Consider the following 19804-nt stretch of genomic DNA (forward strand, 5'->3'; position numbering starts at 1 on the left):
ACCCTATAAATGCCACCTTCTCAGTCTTCACTTATTTTATAAGGCAGTCAATGTCACCAGTTACTAATGGGCACAAACATGTAACTTAAAGATATTTTATTAAACATTTTTGGATGCTGTTTCCTACTTTTTAAGAATGAAAAATGCATTTCAATAAAAACATATATACTGAAGCCATTTTTCTTTGTATGAAGAAATATAAATGAGATGTGCATTAATATTTAATAGCAAAGTACTTCATTGGCTAAACTACAAATATGTCAAGAGCACAACAAATTCTAAGCATACTAAGATTATGTAGCTCTTTCAATATTTTGGGGGAACAGTGATTCGATTGCCTAGGGCTTAGGATCTGCTTCTATGCTTGTTTCTTGAGCTTCTTCTACCTCTGAGAGCTTTTCATCATCTGTAATTGAAAAAGAAACACAAAACCTTAGTCAAATTTGCCAACATTTTATGCTTAATGCACATGTGAAACATTTTTATCTTTTATTAGCCAATACTTTTAAAGAAAAGATGGCAAAATGGCAGTCTGTAACTGCAACTGTCTCACATAAATGTTTGATTTTAAAAATGCTGTTTGGTGGTTGTTATTAGTTGAATCAAAATTTAAAATCTGTATGACAGATTTCACTTAAAAAAATAAACATAGGCCTTGGGACAATCAGATCAAGTGAACACAAATTTCCAATTGGCTATAATCAATAGCAAGTCTTCTCTTCCTTATAAATGACTTAAAATTCATTACATGTCTTTCATTTTTTTCACTCATTATTTTTGGGAATCTGAGTTTTAAAAGTATATATCTAAGGGAAAGATATATTTTCCCTCAAAGTACGTACCATTCATTGGGTATGCAAAAGGTTTTTTTTTTTTTTTTGGTTCTGGGGATTGAACTCAGGAGTGGGTTTTGAGCCATATCCCCAGCCCTACTTTGTATTTTATTTACAGACAGGGTTTCACTGAGTTGCTTAGGACCTCAGTAAGTTGCCTAGGCTGGCTTCGAGCTTTCGATCCTCCTGCCTCAGCCTCCCAAGCTGCTGGACTATAGGTGAGTGCCTCCAAACCTGGCCTGGGTGTGCAAATATTCTTATGCACAAATTACTTATCATAGCCTTCCTGGGGCCTGATTTATTACTTTACAGTAATAAACTATAGAAAACCAATAAAAAACTCTGTTATCTAACATCCTTGAATTTTTCATATTTAAACTACTAGATATATATTTAAACCAGTTACTACAAAATTAAAATGCTTCTGCATATATTTAAAAAGTAGAACAAATGAGTGTCTTCTAATGTCATCCAGATATTCTTCTATTTACAAATTGAAGGTATTATCTCACTCCAAACCGTAAAAGGCACACCTCTCAATCACTGAAAAATCTTCAAAACATTCATTTTGAGATAATTTCTACTTACTTTCCAATGTTTGCTGAAGTTCATGGATAGTACTAAGAAGAACATGAAACTGCTTCCGTCTCAATTCCAGCTATATTAACAAGAAGAAAAAATTTATTGAAATTGATCTATAAACACACACAGACACACATATACACCATAAAAAAACAAAGGGGAAAAATATATATATATGCAAATACCTTATCTTCAACGCTTTCTTTAATATGTGAAAGATGCTCTAACTCTTTTCCCAGAGCCTCTAATTCTCTGAAAAAAGTAAAACAGTGCTATTCTTTGCTGTTTTGGGAAATAGAACTTACAATTCTAATCAAACATTTAAAGTATTAAATAGTATTTTTAAAATGTAAAAAGAATTAAAATACTCCATTATGTGAGACTTGTAAAGTTTAGAACTTCTTAACTACTAAATGTGCACTATTTTCATTAAAGCTATACTTTTATTTTTCATTTTTTAATTTTATTTATTTAAAAAAAAATTTTTAGTTGTAGTTGGACACAATGCCTTTATTTTACTTATTTTATGTGGCGCTGAGGATCGAACCCAGTGCCTTGCACATGCTAGACGAGCACTGTACTGCTGAGCCACAACCCCAGCCCCCAAAAGGTATATTTTTATATAAAGTTTACAAGTACAGAAAAACTCAGATAATAGAATAACCAAACTCAAGAAACAGTACATTTTTATCATACTAACTTCAAGATTTTCCTTCAGTTAAAAAAAAAATCAAAAACAAAACCTGCTGCTGATTAACTTGAAATACCCTTTGAACTTCACCTCCCTCCCCACCCCCTTCTCTAGTCCCCTACCTCAGGCCTTCTTTTGTCCTTTATTTTCCATTCACACAGTCATTGCATCATTCCAATCCCTTTTTAATGCATGTATCTGTGTTTCTGATAATATATAGTATTAATAAATAATACTTGGTATTTTCTAACTTTTACAAATGGTTATTTTCTGTATGTATGTAGAAAATTAGAAATAATTTAAAACTCATGTGTCTGTCATTTTCCTCACTGATTTTTTGGGGGGATCTGTGTTGTAAAAGTATATGTCTAGGTAGGCCTGGTGGTGTACCTGTAACCCCAGAGACTCAGGAGGCTGACGCCAGAGAATCACAAGTTCAAAGTCAGTCTCAGTAACTTACTGAGACCCTGTCTCAAAGTTAAAAATAAAAAGTGCTGGGGATGTAGCTCAGTGGTAGAGTGCCCCTGAGTTCAATCACTAGTACTAAGAGAGGAAAAAAAAGTATATATCTAGTTTATTAAGTTTATGCTGTTTAGTATTTTATTACATGAATAGAATATATTCTATTTATCCATTTTCCCATTGAGACACATCACATGCATTTTAGACCTATAGACAGAAAGATTGGAAAAAGAAAAAGATCTAATCAAACAGTGTTAGGATATATAATGTTGAAAATCTTGATTTCTCCTTTTGACACGTTATTTATTTTATAAAAATGGAATGTATAGATGAGTATACTTGAATGTTTATGTAGGTTTATGTAGGTTAGTTCCTTTGCAAGGAAAAGCTCTAAACTTACTTTAATGTCTCATGCCTATCTGGATGATGCTGGATCACTTTTGCCAAAGCATCATATTCTGAAAGACATAAAAATATTTACCAAGTTTTCTTTTAAAAACTTTAAATATCAAAAGAAAATGCATAGTATCACACATGTCTCCTACTCATTTTCCTAGTACATAAAGAAAGGAAAACAATGATGGATGGGAGTATTGCCATGCCACTTGATTGAACCACAACGATAATCATCTGTGACATAAAAAAGTGTTAAATACAAGGATTTTGGCTCCAGATTCTGTTTTTCCACTAACATGTCCTGTACAGAATATAAGAAGTCAGCATAAGCATCAATGACTTTTAAGTCATTATCGATCAAGTGGACTGAATCTGAAAAGGATCTTACTCTTTGCCCAGAGTGTGTGGTTGGTGGTGGAAGGGGGGGAGAATCAGTGAGAAAAACATATCTTACTGTTAATTTGTTAATTTCCTCACCATTCTAAAGGTAAAAACTTCAGAAACTTTAAAATACTTCAAAATTAAGATGATTGTTGCTGCTTCACTGAGACCTCTAAGATTAAGTTTTATTGCTTATATTAACATTTCTATGAAATGGTAAATAGTGAGGTTCACTTAAAAGTCTCCTATTCAATCAAAATTCTTTGCAATATATTTTTAAATAATCTGGCATTGATATTAATTATTATGTTATTATATTTTGCTGTAAATTGGCCACTGAAACTTTAGCATACATACTTTGAACTGAATACAAAAGCCACCTTTTATAAAGGGGAAATGAGCCAGGCTTAGTGGTGCGTGCATCTAATTCCAGCAGCTCTGGAGGCTGAGCCAGGAGGATTGCAAGGTTGTTTTTTTTTAGTTGTAGGTGGACACAATACCTTTACTTTATTTATTTATTTTTTGTGGTGCCAAGGATCAAACCCAGTGCCTCACACGTTTGAGGCAAGTGCTCTACCACTGAGGACTGCAAGTTAGAGGCCAGAAGAAGAGATAAAAAGATATGGGGACGTAGCTCAGTGGTAAAGCACCCTGTAGTCAATCCCCAGAACTAAAAGAAAAAAAAAGAGGTCAGGATAAAACTTTATCTTAATTAGCTCTCTAAAACGTGAAGTTTATTGTTTTGGAACTCAGTATATTACTAAGCATGATTTTTTTTAAATTAAAAAAACCTCCATTACAATATAATAGATATTCAGTATAACACAAAACAAAAACAAAGAAAACCTAGATAATAAAACCCACAACCCCCAAATAACTATTCACATTTTCTATTTTCTCCCAGTTTTTAATATATATTATCATAATTATGATTGTACTTTTTTTTTGGGGGGGGTACCAGGGGTCGAACTCAGTGGCCGAGTGCCCCTGAGTTCAATCCCTGGTACCCCCCAAAAAAATTATTTGAAAGTTTATGAACTAGATAAGGGTAAACTCTAGTTAAAAAGAAAGATTAGAATAAAACTAAACTTTAACTTTTTCTTGTTATATAGTTAGGCATCCTGAATATATCTGCTTCCTTTATACTTAATGAAAACCAACTGTGTTTAAATTCTCCTCTCTCTCTCATCAAAGAAATCGATCCTATAACTAGTGTACTTACATAAATCACTTTTGCTGATTAAACAAAATATTCAGGCAAAATTGTCTGAAGACAGAAGAAATACCTGGATAATCAATACATCTCAGCAAAAACTTTTTTTCAGCAGATCATTCCTTTTTTTTCTATTTTCTATTTATGGTTTTAAGAATTAAATGTTTCTCCTAATTCTTTTTTTTTAAATTTATTTTTTAGTTTTAGGTGGACACAATATCTTTATTTTATTTCAATGTGGTGCTGAGGATCGAACCCAGTGCCTCATGCATGCTATGCAAGCGCTCTACCACTGATCCCCAGCCCCAGTCCCATCCTGATTCTCTTTGTCAATTAAATTGATTCTGGCTGCTGATTTTACCTCACATTAAAAACTGCATGAAAATACCAGTCAGTAGTAAAGTATTTGCACATGAAATCCCTCAAAACCCTTACCTTGGCGGTTTTTTCGTATTCGTTTTGCTTGAAGAATCTGCTTTTTGCACTCAGCAATTTTTTCATGAGCTCCAGCAATACTACATTCTATATAAAAGGGTATTTTTTAAAAGATAGTTAATAACAACACATATAATCTCCATCCATTTTCAATTTTAAAACATGTTTTTAAATTGAAGTCCTATTGCTAACTAAATAGATGCTGGTATTAAAAAAGTAGCTGTAACCTCAATCATCCTACCACACTATAAACTTTTGCAGATACCACTTACTGTATGAATTCTATTAATATTGTAAGTAACTTTTATCACTAACCCAAGAATATTGTTAGTAGGTATTTTTCCTTTAGATCATAAAGAATAAAAATATAGACAGAAACATTATCATTTTTACCTATTTCTTTGTAAATTTTTTCATAATTTTCCATTTCTCTGAGATTCATTTCATACACCAGCAAAGTTTTGCCCATTGAAAATTCACATTGAGATAGTGTACTCAGCATACGTTGGTACTGGCTATATCTGATAGAAAAAAGAGGAAAAAGATGTTTGTGGATTGCTAAAATTAAACTACTTTAATGCAGGCAAAGCTTTGCTAATTAAGTTATATCACATTCTGAGACAAATGTTTTCTTTAAAAAAAATCTAGAATATCCATCCCTTACGTTTTCTTTTTCCAAATGTGCCTTTATAAACAGCTATGGTTACAAACGTAAGACGGGCCTATTGTTTTTATCGGTGTAGGCTTAATTCAAGCAAATCTGTCTGAATTGTTTAAATCATTTTTAAAAATTATTTTGATTAAGAAGTTTGCTTATTTTCACAATTCTATTCTCATAGTTCTTCCGTTCTATATGTATATTACACTTATTCTGTGGAAAGTGAATCCAAATGAGGAAGAATTTTGTTAAAAACCTAGATATCTTGCAGGAACTTTATTAACAAAGGAAAGAAGTTTCATTTAGATTATCTTGTCCTGTTAAATACTTATCTGCTAAAAGTGACCATGTTAACGAGCCTGAATTTAGTCTTCATTTCTTCTTTTACCTGCTTTCTACATGTTTGTTTTATAAGGCCTCCGAAGAGAAGAAAAAAAAAATCTTTTGATGAGACAAGAAGTGATTTAAGTGGACAATTCGGTGAGTGAAACTTAAAACACTAACAGGACCTTATTAAAATGACATCAGTACACTGGCATAGAGACAAGTGAAATAAATACCCTTCCTCCTGGGATCCAGAGTTGCACCACTTAATGAAACTTTTCACTAGCAAATTAATTCTTCGATCATCTCCAGCACCATCTCCATCAATGAGGAGACGCTTCCGTATCACTTCGTCTGGAAGAGAGAAGGGCAAAGTGAATTAAAATGACCATTTGGCTCTTGTGACTTTTCAGGACAAATAACCAATATCACTACTCAGGTGCTCATTGAAAAGATAATTATTGAAATGTCAGTGTGCTTGGGGCTGGGTTGTAGCTCAGTGGTAGAGTGCTTGCCTAGCATGTATGAGGTACTGGGTTCGATCCTCAGCACCACATACAAATAAGCAAATAAAATAAATGTCTATAGACAACTAAAAAATATTTTAAAAAATGAAATGTCAATGTGCTTAATGATACTGAATTGTATACTTTAAAATGGCTAACTAATATCCCACTCTTTAGTATACACCCAAAGGACTGAAAATCAGCAACTACAGAGATGAAGCCACATCCATGTTTGCAGCAGCTTAATTCACAATAGCTAAGTATGGAATCAATCCAGGTGCCCTTCAATGGATGAATGGTTAAAGAGAATGTGGTACATACACACAATGGAATACTACTTAGCCACAAAGAAGAATGAAACTATGGTATTTGCCAGTAAATGGATGAATCTGGAGATTATTGTACTAAGTGAAATAAGCCGATCATAAAAACCAAAGGCAGAATGTTATCTCTGATATGCAGTTGCTGACTCACAACAAGGGGGAGGGAAGAATAGAAGTTCACTGGGTTAGACAAAGGGGAATGAAGGGAAGGGAGAGGAGATGGGAATGGGAAAGACAGTAGAATGAATGGGACAGAACTTTCCTGTGCTCATATATGAATACACAACCAGTGAATCCCCACATCATGGACAACCACAAGAATGGGATCCCAATCAGAATAATCTATACTCCATGTATGTATGATATGTTAAAATACACTCTATTGTTATATGTATCTAAAAAGAATAAAAAATGGCTAAGTGAAGTGGATAACTTGTATGATGTGTATCTTACAAATACGTATATATGTGTAATTTTTTTTTAAAAGAAAGTGATTTTCTATTGTGTGTCAAGGTATCACAGGCAAAGAGGAAAAATCTTCAGGTAAAATAAAAATAAATAAATAAGCAACCAAGAAAATAAATTCTTGGATAACTTTTTTTTGAAAAAAAAAAAAGAAGAAGAACCTGTCTGGCTGGGTGGCATGGTACACAACTGTAATCCCAGCGGCTCAGGAGGCTGAGGCAGGAGGAGCACAGGTTCAAAGCCAGCCTCAGCAACTTAGAGAGGCCCTAAGCAACTTAGTGACACCCTGTTTTATAATAAAAAATAAAAAGGTCTGGGGATGTGGCTCAGAGGTCAAGTGCCTCTGGGTTCAATTCCTGATGGGAAGGGGGGCTCCTTGTCCTGAAAGGCAGTGGTGAGAAGAGATAAAGAATATTTTAAAAGACAGAGTGGCGGACTAGGACAAGAAAAGAGAAGTTGGTCAGGGGAAGAGAGTAAACTGATACAATACAAGTAGAATACTGTTATCTTAAGTTTCCCCATGAGAATTTCTTTCCTTTTTCTTTCTTTTTAACAAAACTGTCTCATTTTGCCCTGAGGAAAAGAGAAAAACAGAAAAGCAGTATGGACCGGCAGTGACTATAACAAGTGGGGTCCCAACCTGCCTGCCTGGCAGGCCTGAGCTCGTGTTTGGACCAGGATCATAACAAAAAAGGCCAGGGGAATCGACACTACAATGCCATTTCCCATCAGCCTGGCAAAGACCAAAACCTGACCGTTCAAAAGGTTGGCAAAGGCATTGGGAAATTGCACTCACATATACCAGAGGGTGCACACTGTCAAACTCTCCAAGGCCACTGGATGAAGAGTGCATGCACCTTTCTGACTCCATAGTTTAATTCTAGGAATTGAGGCTTTAAAAATATATGCACCTACACACACAAAGGAAGGTATAAAGGGTTGTTTGTAGAAGTGCTGTCTGTAGTTGAAATATTGCAAACCTATATATTCACCAGGAAGAGACTGGTTTAATTATGAAATGTTCATATAATAGTATGCAGCCAAAAAAATAAGATTGGAGTCTATACTGATGCCAAGAAATCTTATTTTTGTTAAGTAAAACGAAAACGTGCGGAGAAGCACAACGTGCTGTGCTATGTGTAGAATGGAGGAGCCTGAGACCGGGTATGTGTGTGTGTGTACGTACATCACACAGGCATGAGTTTAGTCAGAAAATATCTTTGAAAGGATTCATAAAATTAGTAATAGTCAGCCAGGTGCAGTGGCATATGCCTGTAATCCCAGCAGCTTGGGAGGCTGAGGCTGCATGATCATGAGTTCAAATCACCCTCAGCAACTTAGTGAGGCCCTAAGCAATCTAGGAGAGGCTGTCTCAAAATAAAACATAAAAAGGGCTGGGGATGTGGCCTGGGGGTAAAGTGCCCCTGGGTTCAGTACCTGACACCAAAAACAAAACAACCTTGGTAATAGTGGTTGTTTCAGATGAGAGGGACTACATCTAAGAGATGAGAAAAAATGTAATTCCTTACATGCCATTGTACAAGGATTTTGTTTGCTTATTTTGGGAGGTTTTGGTTTCCTTTTTAACCAAATGCATTTTAAAAAAATGAATTTTTAAAGTGTAAATAATTCCTGGAGAGGCTGCATGATGAATCAACAGCAAAATCTTTAAACAATAGTTCCTGTGTGTAGGCAGGAGGATTTCTGAGCACAGGTGCAACAGAGATAAAACTTGGGAAGGCAGAGGACTCCAGTTTTAAAATATATTGTGGTAGCATGAGATAGACATTTTTAGAATTGGGTTTGGTTATCAAGCATGGCTTTGAAAGACTGCTCAAGCTATAGATTCGTCAGATGTTTTATATTTTAAAAACATGAACTAATGCTTTTGGTTTTAAAACACATACAATGTTATCTAAAGAAACAGAAAAATAAAAGTCCTCAAAGAGATTAAAATGCAAAATGATTTTTAAAAAAAACTATCAATGTTTCAATTTTTTAAATGAAACAAAACAAAAAGGAGCCAGGTGTGGTGGCGCATTCCTGTAATCCCAGAGGCTCGGGAGGCTGAGACAGGAGGATTAAGAGTTCAAAAACAGCATGGCTGAGGCCATAAGCAACTCAGTGAGAACCTGTCTCTAAATAAAATATTAAAAAGGGCTGGGGATGTGGCTTTGGTAGTTAAGAACCCCTGGGTTCAATCCCCAGTACCAAAACAACAAAAAAACATAAATAAAATAAATAAATAAAAGGAAATATCTACAGGTGAGCTATTCTGGCAGAATTGATGCTATTACCAATTCTATCGAAATTTCAAAGAACATATGGCCTTTGACTCAACAACCCCAGATGTACTTAAGCAATTATTCAGTAATTTCTCTTACTTATTTTTGCTCTCTTCAATCCTGTTGTCCCTTCCTCCCCACCAAACTGACCTTCTACCCAGATGCCTAGGCCTTATGCTTAATATTGAGGACAGTGGATTTTGAATGCAAATGCATTCGGGGAACAGGAAGAAAGCACATGAGGAAGGGGAATCTATCATAAAACCTGATTTTTTCAAATTTGATAACTATCTAAAAATGTTGAAACACATTTTGTGATCCTTCTAGCTATTTTAAGACCTGTGCAGTTTTCTATATATAATGTAATACACCAATTAGAAAAGTCTTCCTGAAAGACATGTAGAACACGGTTCAGGCCAAACCAGCCGAGTCTCCAGGCTCCTCTCATCCTCCCTACTTTGGAGAAAGGTTAGTGAAGGCCAGCACTATGTCCTATTTCTTCTGTTTCCTCCTAAGCCTCTCACACCATGTTTTATACATTCAAATGTTCAATAAATATTCTTAAATTAGATTTGTGCTCCCTGCACAGGACATCTGCTTTCTAAAGAGCTTTGTTTCAACCAGCCACTATCAAGGGCTAGCAGGCAACCACCTTATTTTCGTTTCCACAGTGGTGATTACTTGTAAAAAAGACATGAAGATCTGACCAATCAGATGTATCCACAGGTACCTCAGCAAATTCTGAGGATATGAAATAAAGACCCGAGCCCTTTTACTCTCATTGGAGAAACAGCACACATAGAAATACACACACAGGGAGGCGGGGCTGTTGGCAGAGATTACAGCTCCCTTTGGCTTGGGGAAAATCAAGAGGTTGAGTCTAAGTGGCTTTTTTTGTTGGGTACCCAGGATTGAACTAAAGGGTGCTTCCCAGCCCTTTTAAGTTCTTATTTTGAGACAGGGTCTCGCTAAATTGCTAAGGCTGGCTTTGAGCTTGAGAGCCTCCTGCCTCACCCTCTGGAGCCCTGTGTGCCATAATGCCCAGCTGAGTTGCTCTTTTGACACTTAAAAATCATCAATCAAAAAAACTGAAAGGCAACCAATTCTATCAAAATTTCAAAGAACATAGAGCCTTTGACTCAACAACCCAGATGTACTTAAGCAATATGACACTGGATTATGCACTGAAACATTATAATAACAAATACTAAAAGCAAACCAAATATACATAAATAGGGGAAAATTAAACAAATTTTAGCATAGGAACAAGAGGGAGTACTCTGAAGCTATAAGGAAAAAAGAATAAGTACTCCATGTATTGATCTAGAGATCATTTAAGATACCTTGTTATAAAAGGTGGAGAACAGTATTACGGTATTGTTTTTCAAACAAAAATCAGGGGAGATGAGAATATATATTTTTATGAGCTTACATTTGTTTGGATACCCTGGAATGACAGACAAGAAACTAATTACAGGGGTTACCAAGAGAGTGGGTAGTGTAAGTGGGGTAGACAGACTGGAAATGAGAAAATATCCTTTTGTTTGGTTTTTAAATCAGAAGAGTATTCAAAATGTTAGTTTTCTTTTTCTTGGACCTGGGAATTGAACTCAGGGGCACTCAACCTTTGAGCTACACCCCCAGCTCTTTTTATATAGAGAGAGTATCTCACTGAGTTGCTTACATCCTCACTAAGTTGCTGAGGCTGGCTTTGAACTCTCTATCCTCCTACCTCAGCCTCCCGAGCAACTGGGATCACAGGCGTGCGCCACTCCACTTAGCTAGTTGTTATTAAAAGAAAGTTCAAGTCCTTTCCCTTCACCCTGGGTAAGGAGAAAGCTGTGAGCTCCAGTGTGGGAGCGAGAGACAGGCTCTGGGGCCTGAGTGCACTAGAACACCAGGAAGACTGGACAGATGACAGAAGTCAAATAGTGGGACCCAGCATCATATAGGCAGTGGGGTGGGACTTTGAGAGTGCATATTAACAAATGCCCTATTTCTAAATCCAGGCTTTGCTGGTAGGTAACTGGGAGTTGCTAAAGATTCATGGGCAAAACTTTCTAGAAGGATCAAGCTGAGAGCAGTGTACAAAATAGACTGAAACCAGGAAAAGCCCAGAAGCAGGAAGGCTGGGGCTGCCAAAGCGCTTGCTGTTAAGAGCTAACATGACCTAAATTAAAAGGAGAGATTAGAATCACAGGTCCTGGGAGGCAGGTTAGGATGAGCAGAGGCTTGGTTAGGAAGAGGTAGGGGCCAATGCCAACGCTGGGGGGAGACTTGAGAGGGAAGTGGAAGATGAGTTGTGGCAGGGAGGGGATTCCCTGTCTAGGCACTCACAGGCCTCCTCACCGTCGGCCTGATCCCTCTTCAATCTGAGCACACCTTCTCACAGACAATCTCCTGGGTTACAAATCAAAAACTGGAGCCAATGTTTGCTTATTCACCTAATGCCTACTTTGTGTGTGTGCACACAGACCAACATTTAACCTCATCTGTAAAATGGGAATAAAACTATCTTCTTTGTAGGGTTGCAGACTTCATGGTACGGAAAGACACAGAGCCAGTCCACGGTAGAAAAAAGCACAAAAATATATTATCCTTATCTTTATGTTGAATTTAATCCTCAACTTGTTTCATCCTAAAGATGTTCAAAAGTAAATGTCAAAGGTATATCTAGACATATCTATATACCTATGTAGATACATTTCATGCATTTTATGCATACACAATTTTCTCCAATTATGATTCCTCACAAATTTGCTTCTGCCTCAAATTTATTCCAAGGTTATGCATTTCTGGCTTAAACTTTAAGATAGCTGCTGCCTAGAAAACTCTCTGCAGACAAAAATTACTGAAATAACACATATAAAGCGCAGAACACAGCTCCAACAGAAACAAAATCAAACAAAATGGTGTGGCCCCAATTGGAGAGCAGCTTCTATTACCTCTAAGTTTAGAGTTTTTAAATTTAGAGAAAAATTTTTAAATGCTTATACAAATGGTATAAGCATTATGATTTTTAATGACACCCTTGTTATTGTTAATGACGCTTTAACAATTAGGTCCATGCTGAACACATCTAAAGCCATACACACTGAGTTCATAAATTATCATACATGAAGCCTTCCATAAGCAATCTGATTGCTTACATTAGTAATTCGGGTGGGCTGTGTTCCATCCTGTAAAAACAATAAAGACGGCTTGGAAATTATTTTATTGATATTAAATTAAGATGAGGTAAGGCCATGCAAAAACAATGTTTATTCAGATTCCTGTTAGATTCATCATTAGATCAGCACCACTCATGAGTTATTAAGATGAATTATATGTGGCTTGTTTGTTAAAGATCCTTATGGCAAAGTAACTCTGGGCCCCCTTCAAAAAGTTCAAAAAGTTTAAACTTTCAAAAAGTTTAAAAATCATTAAAGTAATTTTTAAGGCAAATAATGTAAAAAAGACACATAAAACATGGGCAGAAAGAACAATAAATAAGATGGTTTGATTCTTCCACGTAAATACTGGTCTCTCCTGAGATCCCTAGGACCAATGTAAGTAAGTTGCTGATGCCAAAGTAAATTTCTCAAGCTAAAAGTGTCTAAATTTTTTTTTTAAAAGCAAAAAAACAATATGGGGATCTTCTGTTTTTCTGTCTCAATGCTTAGAATATGGTGCATCTCAAGGATGGAGTGCCAAACTTGCTTATCTATTTGGGCTAAAGAAATATGAAATAGTTGAAGTACATTAGTTATCCTCTTGCTGGAACAGTGGATTATGGAATAAGCTGGACAAATCTACTGGCACTGGTGGAAAAAGAAAGGGAATCCATTTTTGTCCCACCAACAGCAGCAGCAAATACTTAAGCGCTGTTCACACACTTATCGGTGAACATATATCTCGTGTGTCTCCTTTCACTCTGAAAAGTGTCTTGGCTTGGCTACTAAATGGTCACTCAACTTCAAAGTGCTTTTACATGTGGTATCATACTTCATCCTTGAAACACTCTGTAAAGTGTGCTATTATCTTTCTTTTATAGGTGACTGGTGTCACCTCTGCATTCATAACAAAATATACAGAATTACATTATTATACGGTTATAGTGCAGTTCCATTATTCTGTCATATTGTTTATAGGCATATTAAAATCATTATTTCAAATTTTAACAAGCATATATCCAAGCATTACACCTTTCTGATTAAAAAAAAATCTGTTGTCAAAACCAACAAGCTCTATTAAATAGAATGTAGAGATGACCCCACTCCCCTTCTCGTCTCCCATCTGTTGCTCTGGCATATCAATGATCTACCTAATGTTCTCTGTACTGCAAAAAGTGCTTTTAAAATGATTTTTAACAGGGTACTAACACTGTTTAACACTCTTTAAATTAACACCTCCAAGATACAAACTGTTAACATATTTTAAATTAACAGTGACAACATCCAAACTATTTTTCAGTTAGCCAAAACAATATGGTGACATCAGGGGAGAGAGAATAAAGGAATTTGACAGTAACTCTCCAGGACTTCCACTCTTTCATCTATAAAATGGCAATGCTCCCAGTGGCTCAGGAGACTGAGGGGGCGGGGATTGTGAGTTCAAAGCCAGCCTCAGCAACTTAGAGAGGCCCTAAGCAACTCAGTGAGATCTCTTCTCTAAATAAAATATAAAAAAGGGCTGGGGATGTGGCTCAGTGGTTAAGCCACTAAGTAACCATGGGTTCGATTCCCAATATTCTCCCCCACCCCAAATAAAATGACAATGCTGGTGATAACATCTATAGTCCAATATCCACAGACGGCAACATAGTGCTCCTCTCTACTTCCTTCAGAGGCAGTGTTCTTCCTCAAATTAGGTGCAGAAATAAAGGGCTTTTGTATATGCATACGCAGATGTAAGGACTGCATGAGGACAAAGCTAATCAGGTACCCCAGTTTTAAAAGGATACTGGTTTTTTTTTTGTTGTTGTTGTTGTTTTGGTACTAAGGATTGAATCCAGGGCTCTTTAGCACTGAGCTACATCTCCAGACCTTTTTATTTTTTATTTTGAGATAGTGTTTCACCAAGTTGCTCAGGGCCTAAGTTGCTGAGGCTTCAAACTTGCATTCCTCCTGGCTCAGCCCCTGCCGTACCCAGCTCACACTGGCTCTTATCTAAGCACCAGGGACAAATACTGGTCCTCCTCTAAGAAGTTTTCAGAATATCAAAAACTTCCACTGCTCACTGTCCTCTCCACTGACGTCACCAACCCAAGCCCATGTCTTTCACATCAAATACTTCACATTGGGCTCCCAGCTTCCATTCTGGGCTTTCTAGAATGCACTTACTACCCAGCTACTGAGAATGATCTAAAAGATGAAGTGACCATTGACTCTCTACTTAAAATCCTCCAATCATTGCCAGGTGCCCAGAGGACAATCCCGTCCCTTCCATAGCCTGCACAGTTCATCAGGAGCTCCACTTGGCTTCCCTCCCTTTACATCCCTCTCCCTGGGTCCACCCCAATTGGCCTTCCTCATCTTCACCCAAGAGGTACAGCCTGTTGTCACCTCAGGCCTTTGCCGCTACCTGAAATACTTTCTTGGGTGCTTCACATGGTTGATCTTTTCAGATCTCACTTTAAATATCAGCTTTCAGAGACATCATACCTGATCAACGTATTTTATCCTAATTGTTGGCAGCTCCACCCCCATTACTTTATCATCATTCCATCAAATTCATTCTCAAAACTTAATTATGCTTCTTCTCAGAAATTATCTTATTTACTTATTTGATGGCATGCTATTACCTCTCTCCCTCAAGCAGAAGTCGGGGCCCTCCCTCCTCTGTTGTGTTTAGAAGGTCTGAAACACTTATTTGTTGACTAATCACAAATATTACTCATTTCAGCTCATTTTTCTCCCCAAGAGCAGAAAAGTCAGGGAAGGGAAATACGAGCAGATTCAAAGATGGAGAGGGCACAGATCTCATCATAGGAGAGTAGAACAGAGGTTAGTAAACAACTCATATTTAATATTTACTGAACATTACTATGTACTGGACTCAGTGCAAAGGCTTTTACTGCATTTCACCTTCAAAACAACCCTCCGAGGTGGATTTCACCATCTTCACTTACTGAGAAAAAAGCTGAGGTTCAAAGAAGCTAAGTAACCTGCCTGAGGCCAGACACTTTATATTAGTGACAGAGTGGGGATTTTCATGGTCTCAAAGGATGTAGGGGCACTTGACTGAAGTACATTTACCAGAACTCATCTCCTTTCCATCTCCCATTTACAAAATACCTCTCCTTTGGAGTGCTATTTCTCAATAAATATAGAAGTAGCCCTAGTAGGCCCAGAGTCACTCCAGCCACAATGTGGGATCATCCTGACTTTCCCCTTCCATGCTCACTCAGGCACTGAAGCCCTGGCACCCTACCTCATATGTTCCAACCTGTCCACTTCTCCGCATTCCCTCTTAGTCAGTCCCATCCTGGTCCAAGGCCCCATTACCTCTCACTTGGACCATCGTAAGAGTGAAGAGCAGGAACTCTGGAACCAGTCTGCCTGGTTTGTGGCCCATGCTTTCTAACCTACTACCTGTGAGACTTCAGACAAGCTACTTAATCTCTTTGGGTTCCAGTTCCATCTGTAAAGGGGGGCAATAATTAGAACAGTGCCTGATACATAGTGTAAGTACAATATACATTTTAGTAAGGGACAGGAAATTTACTTAGCACCTCAACTTTTCCTCAACATGCTTCACACAGTACAGTGATGTGTGTGTGTGTGTGTGTGTGTGTGTGTGTGTGTGTAAATGCAGTTCTGGGGCTGGGATGTAGCTCGGTGGTAGAGTGCTTGCCTAACACACACAAGACCCTGGGTTTGATCTCTAGCCCACAGCCCAAAGTAAATCAACATAAGAAAAGCAAATCTGATTACATGACCCACATCAAAAATGTTTAATGGCTTCCCATTACAGTTAAAAATCTTTGGCTCAACTTTCTAAATTGTAGCCAATACTACTCATTTTTACTCCTTCCAATATTTTGGGCTCTTGTACAAGTGGTTTCCCAAATGGAAACCAAGTTCAACTACACCTATTTATCCTTAGGGAAAAAAAGGGATTAGAGTAATTACTTCAGTGTACAACCTATTCCAAAAGTTCCCAGGTTTGCTCTTCCCACGTGGTAACATGGGTAACCCTTACAACTCATTACTTAATGTGTCTTTCTCACCAGTCTGTAACCTCTGAGGAAAAGATCTTGCTTGTTGGTTCTAGGCTGTAAACCCCAGCAAGGCCTAGCTAGCCCAGGCATTATAAATATCTACTGAATAAACAAAACTGGAAGCCAGCTGGGGTAGTGCAGACTTATAATTCCAGCAGCTCAGGAGACTGTGGCAGGAGGACTGCAAGTTCAAAGCCTCAGCAACTTAGCAAGGCCCTAAGTCTCAATGAGATTCTTGTCTCTAAATAAAATACTGAAAAAGGCTGGGGATGTGGCTCAGTAAGTGGTCAAGCACCCTTGGTTTAATTTCTGGTACCAAAAACAAAAAATGAGAGAGAGAGAGAGAGAGAGAGAGAGAAATTCCCCATGAAAGTCCCTGGCCTTTAACTGCCCCCCCACTACTTCTTATGGGTCCCCACATTTGGCCTATCCCAGTTCTTCCCATTGCCTAGCTCCTTAATGTTGGGACCCAGGGTCCAGAAGCAGCCTCTTCACAAATAGCATCAAAACCAACAGCCTTTCCCTTCCTAGGTGCCCCAGGACCTCCCTTCCTAACAGGAAGCCTTCCAGATTCTTCCTCCAGTTGCCCATCATGCCTGTTCACCATTCCCCAAAATGTCCCCTTACTGATCAGTCCCTAGACTTACAAATGCTCACAAAACCAGCCCTCCCCAATCCATTCCAGCTGACAAACCACCCGCCCCAACACACACATTCTCTCTCACACACATATACATACACACTGTCCCCATGGCCCTGGTGGCCTCATCCTATAAGGGTGGCACAGGAGTGAACCTCCCGGGTGCACTTCCGATTGCCCTCCAGCCGCTCCACTCATTCACAGCCATTCCTCTCGGACCCAGGCTGCAGCCCCCTGTCCCCACCCACATCCCAAGGCCTCCTGGCAATCCAGCCTATTGTCTGAGGGACCCCTCCAGGTGTCACCCCTGTGAGCAGCCACCCCCAGGCCCCGGAACTCCTGCCCAGTCCCTGTAAGCAGCCACCCCATAGGCCCTGCGGCACCCCGGACCTCCGCCTCCACGCTCCCTAGCCCGCGCCGCTCCCAGGACCTCCCTCCACGGCCCCCGGAACCACGCGCCCGCGCTCGGCTCCCAGCCCTCGGGACCCCACGTGTGCCCACGGCGCCCGACGGCCGGCCCAGCACCCGCTCCCGGTGCCCCGCGCGGCCCCTGGGAAGGCCGGCAGGGAGTCGGCGTGGCTCCGAGGGCGGCGGAGGCTGGGCGCGGCGGCCGGGGGACTGGGGGACGCGGCGGGGCGGCCGGCGGGACCCCGGGAGCGGCGCCAGGCCGCGCGGGCCGGCGGCGGGCCTCACCGTCAGTCACGGCTCTCATGGCGTGCGCGGTGGCGGCGGCAGCGCAGGCTGGAGCGGCGGTTGGCGGCGGCGGAGGTCAAACTCCCACAATGCAGCCGGGTAAACAGCCATGGAGGAGGAGGCTGCGGCGCCCGCGGCCGCCCGCTCCGACGCCTGAGTCGCGTCGCGCCGCCGCCGCCGCCGCCGCGGGACCCGCGCGCCCCGCGCTCCCCGCACTCCCGGGGGACGGCCGCGGCCAGCGCGTGAGGGGGCGAGGCCAGGCGGCCGGCGGCGGCGGCTCGGGCTGCAGCCCCGGCCCCGCCGCCCCCCTGCCGTCCCCGCCCGGCCCACGCCCAGAGGCCGCCGCCAGCCGCCTGGTGAGCTCGCCCGGGCGCCGCCGCGGCTGCGGGAGCGCGGGGTCGGGGCCCCAGCGGCCTTCGGGGAAGTTGGTCGCGGCCCCCGCCGCGCCCGGGCCGCCGAAGCTGGGGAGGGAGCGCAGCCGGGGGTGGGGCGCGCGGCGCGGCGGGGCGCCTGGAGCGGGGCCGCGGGCCGCGGGCGCGGGCGGCGGGAGCGGCCGGCCAAGGAGGAAAAGGCCCCGGGTTCCAGGTCGCGCGGTTCCGGCCGCCGCGTCCGCCCCCTGGCTGCAGGGGCTCCGGCGGGTGTGGGAAAAAGGGCGAAAGAAACTTGGCGACCTCCTGGAGGAGTTCGCGGGGCGGCCCCGAGCGCGGTGCCCGCGGGCCTGCCCACCCCCGAGCGGGGGTCCCCTCGGGGGTCTGGACGGGGGGGGGGGCTTTCGTTTCATTTTGTCTTTGGTTTTCAGAAACCGTCTGTGTGACCGTCCCCGTCGTAAGGGGAAGTTGGGAGCGGAGGGGGAGGTGGTGGTGCTCAACGAGAAGCGTCGCCCATGCGTGGAGTGAGACCTTCCCCAGCAGATCCCAGGGCATCTCTGCCCCCAAAGTCACTTTGATTGGATTTCGATGACTTTCTCATAAATGCCACCACTTAGGTGCCAGTTGAGGAAACAGACACCACAACGGTTGATTTGACCTCCAAGGAGAATTTATGCAGTTAGCACCAGAAGCCTGGCAGAGTTTTGAACCCAGGTTTGGTATTTGATGGAGACGTGTCCTTCTTTTCTAGTTTTCCTGACCCTCTTGCATCTTCATATCCTGTATAAAGCAGTTACTTGCCTAAGGTGAATTTGGTGGTTTCGGTTTTCTTACTGAAGTTGGGTCCCTTCTCCAGGGTTTCCCCAGTTCTTTCAAAGAGGAAGAGTTGTAAATGCAAATGTATGCTAAGGAAGTGTAGTTAACCTCTACAAAAAAATCTGGTATATGTAAATTTTTATTCATATTAAGGGAAGCTCATAACTTCAGTATTACCCTTGCAGTATTCTTAAGAATTCATGCTCAAATTGGATGTAGGGGTACATGCCTGTAATCCCAACTGCTCTGGAGGCTGAGGCAGGAGGATCGAAAGTTTGAGGCCAGCCTCATCAATTTAGGGAGACCCTGTCTTGTAAAGGACTGGGGATGTGGCTCAGTGGTAAGGTGCCCCTGGACTCAATCCCCCGTAAAAAAAATAATAAAATTAAAATAAATAAATAAATAAATAAATAAAAATTAAAGCTCAAGAATTAGCTTTTTGGTTCAAAGGCAAAAATTAACGGGTGTATAACTTTCCTTCCCCTTCCTCCTGAGTTTGAAAAAATATTGGCCTAAGGGGCAGGCCGGTGGT

The 19804-nt window shown here is 40.6% G+C and overlaps 1 protein-coding gene across 1 annotated transcript; it reads right to left on the minus strand.

Annotated features, from left to right (window-relative positions):
- Positions 1-81: 81 nt before the first annotated feature.
- LOC308634936 (THO complex subunit 7 homolog) lies at positions 82-18389 on the minus strand. The gene is made up of 8 exons (XM_081269137.1): positions 18089-18389; positions 6212-6329; positions 5387-5514; positions 4994-5080; positions 2969-3026; positions 1601-1667; positions 1422-1491; positions 82-406 (listed from the first exon to the last, which is right to left on the minus strand). The coding sequence occupies exons 1-8, from the start codon at positions 18105-18107 to the stop codon at positions 339-341; spliced, it is 615 nt and encodes a 204-aa protein (XP_081125263.1). The 5' UTR covers positions 18108-18389; the 3' UTR covers positions 82-338.
- Positions 18390-19804: the final 1415 nt, after the last annotated feature.

The sequence above is a fragment of the Spermophilus citellus genome (genome assembly GCF_964194105.1).
Source record: "Spermophilus citellus genome assembly, chromosome: 16".
In the NCBI taxonomy this organism is placed as follows: Eukaryota; Metazoa; Chordata; class Mammalia; order Rodentia; family Sciuridae; genus Spermophilus; species Spermophilus citellus.